Source organism: Oncorhynchus mykiss, chromosome 26, assembly GCF_013265735.2.
Source record: "Oncorhynchus mykiss isolate Arlee chromosome 26, USDA_OmykA_1.1, whole genome shotgun sequence".
NCBI lineage: Eukaryota > Metazoa > Chordata > Actinopteri > Salmoniformes > Salmonidae > Oncorhynchus > Oncorhynchus mykiss.
In genome coordinates this window covers 14,054,339-14,069,853 of record NC_048590.1, presented here as the reverse complement: position 1 = coordinate 14,069,853, position 15,515 = coordinate 14,054,339, and the positions used below count along the sequence as shown (strand labels likewise).

Here is a 15,515-nt window from a genome sequence, read left to right as displayed (position 1 = left end):
TGCTCACTGAGTCTGTACATAGTTCGTGTTTTTCTCAGTTTTCAATCTGTTACAGTGGTCAGATAGTCTGTCACCGTGTACAGTCTGTTTAGAGCCAAATAGAATTGAAGTTTACTTAGATTTCTTGTGGTTTCTCCAATAGGTGATACATCTGATCCCCCCCAAATCCACAAAAGTGGAAACAAATTTGACAATAACTACCGTGGTATATGCATCAACAGCAACCATGGGAAAATCATCTGCATTATTATTAACAGCAGACTCCTACATTTCCTCAGCAAAAACAATGTTCTGAGCAAATGTTAAATTGGCTTTTTACCAAATTTTTACTAAATGGATTGACAGCAGTGTTGGGGTAAAATGTTCAACATTATAAAATCCATGTACACAAACAGCAAGTGTTCAGTAAAAATATGATAAAAAAACACCAATTTCCTTCCTCGGGGCCAGGGGGTGAGAGAGGGATGCAGCTTGAGCCCCACCCTCTTCAACATTTATATCAATGAACTGGTGAGGGCACAAGAACAGTCTGCAGCACCCGGCCTCACCTTACTAGAGTCTAAAGTTAAATGTTTACTGTTTGCACATGGTCTGGTGCTTCTGTCCCCACCCAAAATGGGCCTGCAGCATTAACTAAATCTTCTACCAGACTTTGGCCCAGACAGTTAATCTCAGTAAGACAAAAATAATGGTTTTCCAAAAAAGGTCCAGGTGCCAGGACCATGAACACAAATTCCACCTAAACATTGTTGCCATAGAGCACACAAAAACGATACATACCTCAGCCTAAACATCAGCACCACAGATTACTTCCACGAAGCTGTGAACGATCTGAGAGACGAGGCAAGAAGGGCCTTCTGCTCCATCAAAAATAACATAAAATTTGACATTCCAAATAGGATCTTGCTAAAAATATAAAAATACCAAAAATTCACAACATTTGACAAACACCTGCAAGAAGTGATTCTCAAACCTTCCATAACAAAGTCCTCACCTACAGAGAGATGAACCTGGAGAAGAGTACCCTCTGCCAGCTGGTACGGGGACTCTGCTCACAAACTGGCCCCACGACAGCAACACAATTAGACCCAACCAAATCATGAGAAAACAAAAAGATAATTACTTGGTACATTGGAAAGCATCAACAAAAAAACAGAGTACACACACAGAGACAGAGAGAGAGAGAGAGAGAGAGAGAGAGAGTTTTAAATAATCCCACAACACAATAAAAACACAACACTACAAAACCATAGTTACACATCAATTAAAAACACAGCACCAAATCCTCCTCCACAGTAACTGCACACAACAGACTCTGAATACCCCATATACTCATAAACTGATCAATATTGTTAACCAGTTTGTAAATGGCAAACTCAACCAGCAGCCTCACTGCCAACACTCCCTCCAGCATTCCCACCACATCCACAGACCCCTGTCCCCGAATACTGTTCTTTCGGGTATTCCATATTGCTAATTTAGCTGCCCCTAACACAAAATTAAGCAAAATAACTACACCCCTTTGACTAAACCTTTACTTTAGCCCAAATATAAACAGTTGGGGAGAGGAAACCTCTACCAAAGCTGAGAACAAAGAAGTGATCAGGTCAATCATCCCAACCAACCTGGGACACTGTATAAACAGATGTGCCAGAGTTTCAGACTCAACGATCTGCTCCTGCTCCGTATCAGATGACCCAGCTTAGTACACCCCACACCTAACAGACATGAACGTAGGCTGCCTGAACCCAGAGTACAGGACTGGATGGCAGTGTGGTAAAAAGAGGTTCTTCAACAAGCCACATCCCTGGTGGCGTGCCGGCCTTACGGGACTTGACAAGAACTCTCCAAGCCTGCATAACAGACTCATAAAATGGAGTAAGGCTAGACAAATCACCCCCCTCCAACTTTAAGAGGTAAAGGTGCTTGTCTAAACCCAAACAGCCTACTCTCCTCATCAATGTGTTCGCTGTGTCAACCAATCTAGAACCGTCACTGTACAACAGTCTCTGGGCTGCTTGAAGCCGGAAAGCCATGATCCTGGAAGAAATGCCTTGCCCACCATCGTGCAGTGGCAGGCACAGGGCTGCAGCTTTAATCCAGTGTTGTCCAGACCAGAATAAATTGACAAGTGTCTTCTGAAGCTCTTGTATCAGGTGGCTGTAAAATCATTAGTCTGCCACAGGGTAGAGGCAGCAAGATTATTAGCTACCAGTACCCTTCCCCTATAAAACAGCTGGGGTAGCACCCATTTCCACGTTGACAGTCTGGCACACACTTTCTCCACTACACCCTCCCAGTTATTTTTCTGAAATACATCAGAGCCTAGAAAAAAAAAAACATAGTCTTCATCCCATCTCTGCCCCACTGAAGCCCCCATGGTAACCGTGGAGCGGACCCCGTCTGAACAAAAACTGTCACATCATCTGCATACGCAGACAGTGCTATCATGGGACCTTTCATTACTCCTGGCACAGAGAAACCAGTAAGCCTCGCTCCTAAAAAACAAAGCATTGGTTCAATTGCCAGACAATATAACTGCCCTGAAATTGGGCATCCCTGCCTGATGCCCCTTTTGACAGGGATAGGGCAACTCAAACCACCCCCCACCTTCACCCCACATGAGGCTCCAGCAATACAGTAAACTCATCCAAGACAAGAACACATCACCAAACCCAAAGGCTTTCATTGTTTTGAACAAGTACTGGTGATCCACATAATCAAAGGTCTTCTCCTGATCCAAAGAAAGTAAACCCACATTTACATCAGACAGTTTACAAATGTCTAAAACCTCTCTTATTAGAAACAAGTTATCAACAATACAGTGGTCAGGTGCACAGTAAAACTGGTCCTTGTGGACCAACAGCCCCAGATACTCTTTCAACCTGTTTGAAAGACATTTAGATACAATTGTATATTCTGCGCACAGCAATGCAACAGGTCACCAATTTTTTATAAGAGCCAAATCTCCCATTTTTTGCAACAATGAAAGCACCACACATTGACAGGATAGAGGAAGAGAACCCTCATTAAAAAAGATTCACAAACCACTTCATAAAAATCCACCCAAATAGACCCCCAAAAGTGCTTAGAAAACTAAGATGGTAAACCATCGATTCCAGGCGCTCGGCCTATTGAGAGCTGCATTACTGCTGTGGACAGCTCCTGCAGAGTAATGTTAGAGTCCAAAGCAACTCTCTGCTCAGGGCCCAATTGAGGAAGTCCATTTAACAACGGTTCAGTACACAGAGAATCACAATCCTCCGCCTTATAGAGGACAGAGTAAAAATCCACGGCATGTTGGCACATTTCACTGTCATCCGTGGTCACCTTCCCATCAGGGAGAAGAAGGCAAACCATCTGTTAACGTTGCAATGTTGACTGTCCTAGGTTTAATAGAAAAGCGCTAGGAGCATCCATATCCTTGAGGGTAGCTAAACGAGACCTAATCAAGGCACCATTCGCTCTTTCATGTAGAAATGACATCAGTTCATGTCTTTTGTCCTGTAAGTTCATAACTAGTCCAGGGTCATTCTGAGTGAGCAACTTCAATTCAATAGATTTGATGTCCTGTTCAAGGGCCCTGATAGTCTCTTTAACTTCAATACGAGACAGGGCAGTATACTGTTGACAAAACAATCGTATTTGGGCCTTCCCAACCTCCCACCATTGTCTCAAGGACTCAAAATTCCCTTTTGTAACCCTCCATTTTTCCCAAAACAACAAAAACCTTTCTCAAAACATGACATCATGTAACAACTTAACATTAAAATACCACTGGACAGGACAAGTGAATATCAACAGTAACAATATGGTGATCAGAGAAACCCTCAGGAGTAATTTAATTTCCAACCCTACTACAGTATTGCTTAGAGACATAAAACCTGTCTAACCTTGCTGCACTGACACAACCTTCATTAACATTTAGCCATGTGTACTGCTAACTCTTGCATTCCTTACTCTCCACACATCAGAAAGCTCAACCTCAGTTAATAAACCAGACAGACAAGTGGCTGACCGCAGGTGAGGTTCTTCAGCAGTGTGATCAACAGTAACATCCACTGTACAGTTCCAGTCCCCCCCTAAAACAACACACCCCTCTTGGTCACACTGTCTTAAGGTTTCCTGTATTTGATCAAATACAGCAATACGCTCTGTACCCTCATTAAGAGCATAAACATTAAAAAAACAAAACATAAAACCCAAAACATCCGCCTTGACCAATAAAACCCAACCCTTGACAATCTCTATTGTAGATACCACAGTCACCCCTAAACCTGAGGAAAACAAGATTGCCACCCCAGCACTGAAATTAGTACCATGACCATGACTGCCCCTCCCACCACATACCCCAGTCAACCTCATTAGCCTCATCACTATGTGTCTCCTGTAGAAAAACTACATTAAGCCTTTTCTGTTTTATTATTTCTAATACCCAAGCCCTCTTATTCCTGTCCCTTCCCCCATTAATATTGAGAGAGCCTACCATTAGTACCTCCATATGGAAAAGCAGAAGAAACCACAGAGAAACCAAAAAGAAAAAAGACACCCTATGAGGCATGATCATCATCATTGTTAAATGTTCTCTTAACCTGACCACATTTCCCACTACCTTTTGCTGCTGCGACAGCTGAAACAAATTTCCTCAAGCAAAAACGCTTCTTCTCACTCAACTGGTCTAACCCCACCGTCTTCTGTAACATCACAGCTGACCTCACAAACTTATCAACATCAAAAAAATCTGCCAATTTGACAGATTTCCCAAAAGTCTGATCCAGGAACCCATTTACCTCTTCTTGATTGTAAATTGAGTCGTCACCAGCTGCTATCTTATCAATAGAGATATCCATATCCTTCTCCCGATCCTCCTCAACGGAGGCCACAGACCCCTGACTCCCTTCTACCAAATCCCTCTCAACAGTCCCCACTTGCAATATTTTTCAGCTGCATAACATTTCCCCCTGGTACCAGTTGCTACTCCGTGCCCTCAACATAGACAACTTGTTCCTCAGCAACAAGTGCTTGTGGCTGCACTACCGCTGTCGGCCCACCGCTCCCTACATCAGTGGGCCCAGGCGTTACGAGGACCACCTGCGATCTTCCCTCTGCCTTCTCCCTTTTCGGGCAAGCATGTCGCTTATGGCCAACATCACCACACTCAAAACACCGTTGACTACCCGTACTAGCATGATCCATATACAGTCTGTTGTCATACCTGACTTTAAACGATAACTCCAAAGTCTGCTCCGGTGAGTCCAAAAACATAAAGACCTGTCGCCGAAATGACATAACCAGTTTCAAAGCTGAGTGTTCGCAACCCAACGGGACAATCTTAATTGAACTTGCGAACTTCCCAAACCGCAATAACTCATTGGGAATAAACGGCGGTACATTCGAAATCATTACCCTTGTTGACGGAGAAAAAAGCGACGTAACTTGAATAAACATTCCTTTAAGAATTACGCCATGCTCAACCATACGATCAACAAGGCGCTCTTATTTAAGAAAAAACATCAACGCTTTATTCATCAGTGACGAATAAGCAACATTCTCATATCCTACCTTCTCTCGTACGGCAACCAGAAACTCCTCCACAGTGACAGTAGCTTCAGCAACACACCTAAAACCGTGCCAAAGTGACAGGGACGGCGTCCCCATGTGGGTCGAAAAACAATATACTTAATTCTACCACAACAACTACATTTAAAAAATGAGAGCGAGAGAGAGAGAGCGCGAGAGAGACTGTTCTCCATATTAGGTTATATCCTATTTTAGTATATTACATTGTCTAATTATATCATATTGAAACCTATTCCATTGTCCTTGTTGTGGACACAATTAAGCCCATTAGCTGTGGGAGGAAAAAGAGAAAGAATATTTTTGGGGTCTTCCTTTGACACCGTCCAGTATGTACACAACCGTTCAAAAGTTTTAGAACACCTACTCATTCGTTTTAAAAAAAAGTTTTACTATTTTCAACATTGTAGAATAATATTGATCTTATCAAAACTTTGAAATAACACATATGGAATCATGTATTAACCACAAATGTGTTAAACAAATCTAAATATATTTTATATTTGAGATTCTTCAAATAGCCACCCTTTTCCTTGATGACAGCTTTGCACACTCTTGGCATTTTCTCAACCAGCTTCATGAGTTAGTCACCTGGAATGCATTTCAATTAACAGGTGTTCCTTCTTAAAAGTTAATTTATGGATTCCTTTCCTTCTTAAAACCTTTTGTGACTAAGGGGCAGTATTTCATTTTTGGAAAAATAACGTACCCCAAGTAAACGAGATATTTTGTTAGGACAAGATGCTAGAATATGCATATAATTGACAGCTTAGGATAGAAAACACTCTAAAGTTTCCAAAACTGAAAAAATATTGTCTGTGAGTATAACAGAACTGATATTGCAGGCGAAAGCCTGAGAAAAATCCAATCCGGAAGTGCCTCGTGCTTTGAAAGCTCTGCGTTCCAATGCGTCCCTATTGAGCAGTGAATGGGCTATCAACCAGATTACTTTTTCTACGTATTCCCCAAGGTGTCTACAGCGTTGTGACGTAGTTTTACGCATTTATGTTGAAGAATACCCGTAAGCGGCTACATTGTGTAAGTGGTCACCTGATGACTCTCAGAGTGACTCTCGCGTAAAATACAGAGGTAGCCATTATTCCAATCGGTCCTACTGAAAAACAAATTGTCCCGGTGGATATATTATCGAATAGATATTTGAAAAACACATTAAAGATTGATTATAAACAACGTTTGTCATGTTTCTGTCGATATTATGGAGCTAATTTGGAATATTTTTCTGCGTTTTCGTGACCGTAATTTCCGGTCGATTTCTCAGCCAAACGTGAAGAACCAACGGAGTTATTTCGCCTACAAAAATAATATTTTTGGAAAAAATGAACATTGGCTATCTAACTGGGAGTCTCGTGAATGAAAACATCTGAAGCTCATCAAAGGTAAACTATTTAATTTGTTTGCTTTTCTGATTTCCGTGACCAAGTTACCTGCTGCTAGCTGGACAAAATGCTATGCTAGGCTATCGATAAACTTACACAAATGCTTGTCTAGCTTTGGTTGTAAAGCATATTTTGAAAATCTGAGATGACTGGGTGATTAACAAAAGGCTAAGCTGTGTCTCAATATATTTCACTTGTGATTTTCATGAATAGGAATATTTTCTAGTAATATTTATGTCTGTTGCGTTATTCTAATTAGTGTCAGATGATGACAACGGTCCCGTTCACGGGATGTGGTGTCACTAGAGGTTAATGCATTTGGAGCTAATCAGGTGTGCTGTGACAAGGAAGGGGGGGATAGCCCTAATTTGGTAAAATACCAAGTCCATATTATGGCAAGAACAGCTCAAATAAGCAAAGAGAAATGACAGTCCATCATTACTTTACGACAGAAAGGTCAGTCAATATGAACAATTTCAAGTTTCTTTGAAAGTTTCTTCAAGTGCAGATGCAAAAACCATCAAGCACTATGATGAAACTGCCTCTCATGAGGACCGCCACAATAATGGAAGACCCAGAGTTACATCTGCTGCAGATGGTAAGTTCATTAGAGTTACCAGCCTCAGAAATTGCAGCCCAAGTAAATGCTTCACAGAGTTGAATATACAGATCTCAACATCAACTGTTCAGAGGAGAATGTGTTAATCAAGCCTTCATGGTTGAAATGCTGCAACAAAAAAAAACACTACTAAAGGAAACGAATAAGAAGAAGAGACTTGCTTCGGCCAAGAAACATGAGCAATGGACATTTGAACGGTGGAAATTGTGTCCTTTGGTCCGATGTCCAAATTTGAGATGTTTTCTTCCAACCGTCCTGTTTTTGTGAGACGCTGTGTAGGTGAACGGTTGATCTTTGCATGTGTATTTCCACACCGTACAGCATGGAGGAAGTGGTGTTATGGTGTGGGGGTGCTTTGCTGGTGACACTGTCTGTGATTTACTTAGAATTCAAGGCACACTTAACCTCTCTAGGGTAGGGGGCAGCATTCGGAATTTTGGATGAAAAGAATGCCCAAATTAAACGGCCTGCTACTCGGGCCCAGAATATATGATAGGCATATAACTGCTAGATGTGGATAGAAAACACTCTAAAGTTTCCAAAACTGTTAAAATAGTGTATGTGAGTATAACATAACTGATTTAGCAGGCGAAAACCTGAGAAAAATCCATTCAGGAAGTAGTTTTTGGGGGTTTTGTAGTTTTCTATTCAATGCCATTACAGTATCCATTGACTTAGGACTTCATTTGCTGTTCCTATGCCTTCCACTAGATGGACCCTAACGTGACAGAGTTTTTTCAGGCGCATAAGCATTTCTTGTTTACCTTTTATATTGTCAACGTTATTGTCCGGTTGAAATATTATAGATCATTTAGGCTAAAAAACAACCTGAGGATTGAATATAAACATCGTTTGACATGTTTCTATGAACTTTACGGATGCAATTTGGATTTTTTTTGTCTTATTGAGTTTGAGCCTGTGGATTACTGAAGAAAGGTTTTTGGAAATAAAGAGACTTCATCGAACAAAAGGAACATTTATTGAGTAAATGAATGTCTTCTGATTGCCACCATATGAAGATCATCAAAGGTAAGTGATTAATTTTATCTCTATTTCTGAGTATTGTAACGCTTCTGCTTGGCTGGTACTGTTTGTAATAATTTGTCAACTGGGCTATGTTCTGGGCTAGGTATGTTCTGGGCTAGGTATGCTTTCGCCGAAAAACATTTTATAAATATGACATTGTGGTTGATCTAACAAGAAGTTAATCTTTAAACCTTTGTGAAATATGTTTTGTTTTCAAAATTTTTATAATGAACATTGCTGTAATTGAATTTGGCGCTCTGCAACCTCACTGGATGTTGGCCAGATGGGACGCTAGTGTCCCACATACCCTAGAGAGGTTAACCAGCATGGCTACCACAGCATTCTGCAGCTATATGCCATCCCTTCTGGTTTGGGCTAAGTGGGACTATCATTTGTTTTCAACAAGACAATGACCTAACACACCCCCAGGCTGTGTAAGGGCTATTTTACCAAGAAGGACAGTGATGTAGTGCAACATCAGATGCCCTGGACTCCACAATCACCCAACCTCAACTAAATTGAGATGGTTTGGGATGAGTTGGACCATAAAATCAGACAACAAGTTCTCAGCAAATGTGGGAACTCCTTCAAGATGGCTGGAAAATCATTCCAGGTGAAGCTGGTTGAGAGAATGCCAAGAGTGTGCAAAGCTGTCATCAAGGCAAAGGGTGGCTACTTTGAAAAATCTCAAATCTCAAATTATTTTTTGGTTACTTTGAATAATGTCAAATATAAATTATATTATTATATACAGTGCCTTGCGAAAGTATTCGGCCCCCTTGAACTTTGCGACCTTTTGCCACAATTCAGGCTTCAAACATAAAGATATAAAACTGTATTTTTTTGTGAAGAATCAACAACAAGTGGGACACAATCATGAAGTGGAACGACATTTATTGGATATTTCAAGCTTTTTTAACAAATCAATAACTGAAAAATTGGGCGTGCAAAATTATTCAGCCCCCTTAAGTTAATACTTTGTAGCGCCACCTTTTGCTGCGATTACAGCTGTAAGTCGCTTGGGGTATGTGTCAATCAGTTTTGCACATCGAGAGACTGAATTTTTTTCCCATTCCTCCTTGCAAAACAGCTCGAGCTCAGTGAGGTTGGATGGAGAGCATTTGTGAACAGCAGTTTTCAGTTCTTTCCACAGATTCTCGATTGGATTCAGGTCTGGACTTTGACTTGGCCATTCTAACACCTGGATATGTTTATTTCTGAACCATTCCATTGTAGATTTTGCTTTATGTTTTGGATCATTGTCTTGTTGGAAGACAAATCTCCGTCCCAGTCTCAGGTCTTTTGCAGACTCCATCAGGTTTTCTTCCAGAATGGTCCTGTATTTGGCTCCATCCATCTTCCCATCAATTTTAACCATCTTCCCTGTCCCTGCTGAAGAAAAGCAGGCCCAAACCATGATGCTGCCACCACCATGTTTGACAGTGGGGATGGTGTGTTCAGCTGTGTTGCTTTTACGCCAAACATAAAGTCTTGCATTGTTGCCTAAAAGTTCAATTTTGGTTTCATCTGACCAGAGCACCTTCTTCCACATGTTTGGTGTGTCTCCCAGGTGGCTTGTGGCAAACTTTAAACGACACTTTTTATCGATATCTTTAAGAAATGGCTTTCTTCTTGCCACTCTTCCATAAAGGCCAGATTTGTGCAATATACGACTGATTGTTGTCCTATGGACAGCATCTCCCACCTCAGCTGTAGATCTCTGCAGTTCATCCAGAGTGATCATGGTCCTCTTGGCTGCATCTCTGATCAGTCTTCTCCTTGTATGAGCTGAAAGTTTAGAGGGACGGCCAGGTCTTGGTAGATTTGCAGTGGTCTGATACTCCTTCCATTTCAATATTATCGCTTGCACAGTGCTCCTTGGGATGTTTAAAGCTTGGGAAATATTTTTGTATCCAAACCCGGCTTTAAACTTCTTCACAACAGTATCTCGGACCTGCCTGGTTTGTTCCTTGTTCTTCAAGATGCTCTCTGCGCTTTTAACGGACCTCTGAGACTATCACAGTGCAGGTGCATTTATACGGAGACTTGATTACACACAGGTGGATTGTATTTATCATCATTAGTCATTTAGGTCAACATTGGATCATTCAGATATCCTCACTGAACTTCTGGAGAGAGTTTGCTGCACTGAAAGTAAAGGGGCTGAATAATTTTGCACGCCAATTTTTCGTTTTTTGATTTGTTAAAAAAGTTTTAAACATCCAATAAATGTCGTTCCACTTCATGATTGTGTCCCACTTGTTGTTGATTCTTCACAAAAAAATACAGTTTTATATCTTTATGTTTGAAGCCTGAAATGTGGCAAAAGGTCGCAAAGTTCAAGGGGGCCGAATACTTTCGCAAGGCACTGTATATCCATGTAAGTTCCTAGGTGATGTGGACACCAAGGAACTAGAAACTCTCGACCTGCACCACTTCAGCCCTGTCGATTTTAATGGGGGCCTGTTGTCTTGCTCACATTGAGGGAGAGGTTTTTGTCCTGGCACCACACTGTCAGGTCTCTGACCTCCTCCTTATAGGCTTTGTTGTTGGTGATCAGGACTAACACTCTTGTGTCATCAGCAAACTTAATGATGCTGTTAGAGTCATGCTTGGTTACGCAGTCATGGGTGAACAGGGAGCACAGGAGGGGACTAAGCACACACCCCTGAGGGAACCCAGTGTTGAGGATCAGCTTGACAGATGTGTTGTTGCTTACCCTTACCACTAGTGGGAGGCCCGTCAGGAAGTCCGGGATCCAGTTGCAGAGGGAGGTGCCCAGTCCCAGGGTCCTTAGCTTTGTGATGCACTTGGTGGGCACTATGGTGTTGAACACTGACCTTTAATCAAATAACAGCATTCTCAAATATGAGTTCCTTTTGCCAAGGTGGGAAAGGGCAGTGTGGAGAGCGATTGAGATTGCATCATCTGTGGATCTGTTGGGGCGATATGCGAATTGGAGTGGGTCTAGAGTTTCCGGGATGATGTGAGCCCTGACCAGCCTTTCAAAGCACTTCATGGCTACCGACGTGAGTGCTACGGGGCAGTAATCATTTAGGCTGGTTACCTTTGCTTTCTTGTTTGAAACATGTAGATATTACAGACTCGGTAAGGGAGAGATTGAAAATGTCAGTGAAGACACTTGCCAGTTGGTCAGCGCATGCTTTGAGTACATGTCCTGGTAAACCATCTGTCCCCGTGACTTTGTGAATGTTTACTTGTTTGAAGGTCTTCCTCACATCGGCAATGGAGAGCGTGATCACACAGTTGTCCGGTAAAGCTGGGGCTCTCATGCATTCTTCAGTGTTTCTTGCCTTGAAGTGAGCATAAAAATAAATTATCCTCGTTTGGTAGACACTGGGCAATACTGGGCAGATCGCGTCTGGGTTTCCCTTTGTAGTCCATAATAGTTTTCAAATCCTGCCACATCCGAAGAGCGTCAAAGCTGGTGTAGTAGGATTCTATCTTAGTCCTGTATTGACACTTTGCCTGTTTGATGGTTCATCTGAAGGCATAGCGGGATTTCTTATAAGTGTCCGGATTAGTGTCCCGCTTCTTGAAAGCGGCAGCTCTAGCCTTTAGCTCGGTACGGTTGTTACCTGTAATCCATGGCTTCTTGTTGGGAAATGTATGTATGGTCACTGTGGGGACGACATCGTCGATGCACTTATTGATGAAGCCGGTAACGGAGGTGGTATACTACTCAATGCCATTGGATGAATCCCGGTGCATATTCTAGTCTGTGCTAGCAAAACAGTCCTGTAGCGTAGCATCCTCGTCATCTGACCACTCCCGTATTGAACGAATCACTTGCACTTTATGCTTTCATTTTTTGCTTGTAAGCAGGAATCAGGAGGATATAATTATGGTCAGATTTGTCAAATGGAGGGCATGGGAGAGCTTTGCATGCATCTGTGTGTGTGGAGTAAAGGTGGTATAGAGATTTTTTCCCCTTGGTTGCACATGTGACATGCTGGTAGAAATTAGGTAAAACTGACTTAAGTTTGCCTGCATTGAAGTCCCCGGCCACTAGGAGCACCGCTTCTGGATGAGCATTTACTTGTTTGCTTATGGCCTTATAGAGTTGGTTGAGTGCGGCCTTAGTTCCAGCATCGGTTTGTGGTGGGAAATAGACGGCTACGGATAATATAGATGAGAACTCTCTTGGCAGATAGTGTGGTCTACAGCTTATCATGAGTTATTCTACCTCAGGCGAGCAATACCTCGAGACTTCTTTCAAATTAGACATCGCACACCAGCAGTTATTGACACATAGACACACACCCCCGCCCCTCGTCTTGCCAGACGTAGCTGCCCTGTCCTGCCGATGCACTGAGAAGCCAGCCAGCTCTATATCCATTGCGTTGGACTCATTAAATAAAAAAATATTGTCCAGTTTGAAGTGAGTAATTTCTGTTCTGATATCCAGAAGCTCTTTTCGGTCATAAGAGATAGTAGCAGCAACATTATGTACAAAATGAGTTACAAACAATGCGAAATAACAAACCAAATAGCACAGTTGGTTATTAGCCTGTAAAACAACAGCCATCCTCGCTGGCGCCATTCTATGTTTTATAATGTTATCTATTGTTTATTGCCCCTCATTATCATTATTTGTATGTTTTTTATCTTGTGAATTGAACTGACATGAATATCCCAAAAACACACAAATTGACTAGTGTGAGGTGAAACTATTTACTTTTGTGAGGAGAAGATACAAAGTCATTGTATCTGTGTGATGGGGTGGGATACCCACCATGCAGACGCAGTTCCTGCAGTTCTCTGGCTCCACCCACAGCTCTTTGTCTCTGTAGTCCACACCGTTGGCACTGCACGTCCTGTCACAGCGGCAGCCCTCCAGCTGGGTCAGCCTGGACTCTGCATAGTTCAGCTGGAGACTCACACACAAGCACACACAAACGCACACACACACAGATACATACACATCATAGTCCATTTCAATATTGCAGCACTATAGTCCACTTCAACCAGCAAGAAGAGCAAGAGGACAAAAAAATGCAAAAACAACTGGCTACACAGAGAAATTGACATTGGTGTTTGTTTAGCCCCCGGTGTTTCAGAATTAAATCCTAGTTGTCCTACCTTTATTCTACACTCTACAAAATTCTGGGAGGTTTGGATGACCCAATTGCTGGGTTGCAGCCATTATGTCACTTAGTTGGGTTGTTTTCTTTAAAAATATTAAGGTTGGGTTGTTGATGCTGGCTTATTCATTCTGGTTTGTTGAGATATGACACTTTTGTAACTTTAATGAGGCTTACACGTGTATGAGTTCTTTAAGAGCTTTTGCATTTTGTACCATTGTGTTACATTATGTAAAAATGAATGTTATTAATGTTATATTAAAAGATTATAATGTGCAAAAATATTGAAGGGAAATATTAATTTGTAGTGTACAAACGTAACATTTTCTCTCACGGGTGGCAAAAGAATACATTTCTGAAAGCCACGCCCATAATAGGTCATGCCTCCTGAAAATAACCTATGGAATACCTTAAAAAAAGACACAGCTGCTAGGTGAACTCAGCATGAAAAGTGAATATAAATCCAGCTGATAGCTAAATTAACAAATTTTGGGGTAATACAAACAACCAAATATGTTGGGTTATTAACGCAAACCAACTGGCTTGGTCAAAATAACCCACTGTGTGCTCTGTTCAATTTCTACCCAGGACCAGCATTTTCTGGAGTGTACCCTCAGCATATAACTTACTAACACACAGTGCTTATGAAAGAATGTGCTCCAATGATTTAGGTTAAGTCCCAAAAATGGGCAATGGTCAAAGTAGTGCACTAAAAAGGGAATATGGTATCATTTGGGACACAAACACATATTTTGTATTTCTTTATTAGGAATGACCATTAGATGCGACCAATGCAGCAGCTACTCTTCCTGGTTCCCAAACACATTAAGGCACTTACATTACACATTAAACAAAATATAAAACAGCACATCATATAACATTAATACACCATATTCAACAATATTACATTGCACGTGTCTGTAGAGTGCATGTGCTACCGTGTGTGTGTGCGTATGCGTGTCTGTACCTGTGTGTGTTTTTTTTCACAGTCCCCGTTGTTCCGTAAGGTGTATTTTTATCTGTTTTTTATCTGATTGTTCTACTTGTATCAGTTACCTGATGTGGAATAGAGTACCATGGCTGTATGTAGTACAGACCGCATGTATTTTGGGGTATGCATGGGTGTCTGAGATGTGTGCTAGTAGTTTAAATTGACAGCTCGGTACATTCAGCTTGTCAACACTTCTTACAAAAACAAGTATTGATGATGACAATCTCTCTTCCACTTTGAGCCATGAACGATTGACATACATATTATTAATGTTAGCTCTCCGTGTACACATATGGGCTAGCCGTGCTGCCCTGTTCTGAGACAATTGTAATTTTCCTAAGTCCCTGTTAGTGTCACCTGTCCACACAACTGGACAGTAGTCCAGGTGCGGCAAAACTAGGGCCCATAGGACCTGCCATGTTGATAGTGTTCTTAAGAAGGCAGAGCAGTGCTTTATTATGGACAAACTTCTCCCCATCTTAGCTACTGTAGTATCAACATGTTTTGACCATGACAGTTTACAATCCAGGGTCACTCTAAGCAGTTTAGTCACTTGCTAAATTTCCATATTATTCATTACAAGACTTAGTTGAGGTTTAGGGTTTTAGGGTTTCCCAAATACAATGATATTAGTTTTGTAAATATTTAGGACTAACTAATTCCTTGCCACCCATTCTGAAACTAACTGCAGCTCTTTTTGAAGTGTTCCTTTAGCCTCATCCCGCTCAACCATACAATTTTTACTCCAAGGTGTCTGAACAGTTTTAACAGTAATTTTCTTCTTGGGTGCATGCTTATTA

The 15,515-nt window shown here is 41.6% G+C and overlaps 1 protein-coding gene across 1 annotated transcript in view; it reads right to left on the bottom strand.

Annotated features, from left to right (window-relative positions):
* LOC110506270 (protein kinase C-binding protein NELL1) overlaps positions 1-15,515 on the bottom strand; it is a 407,912-nt gene that overhangs the window by 213,278 nt on the left and 179,119 nt on the right. Inside the window, exon 8 of the mRNA XM_021585706.2 lies at positions 13,376-13,510. Within this exon, the coding sequence (XP_021441381.2) occupies positions 13,376-13,510 (135 nt within the window). The remainder of the gene's footprint in view (positions 1-13,375; positions 13,511-15,515) is intronic.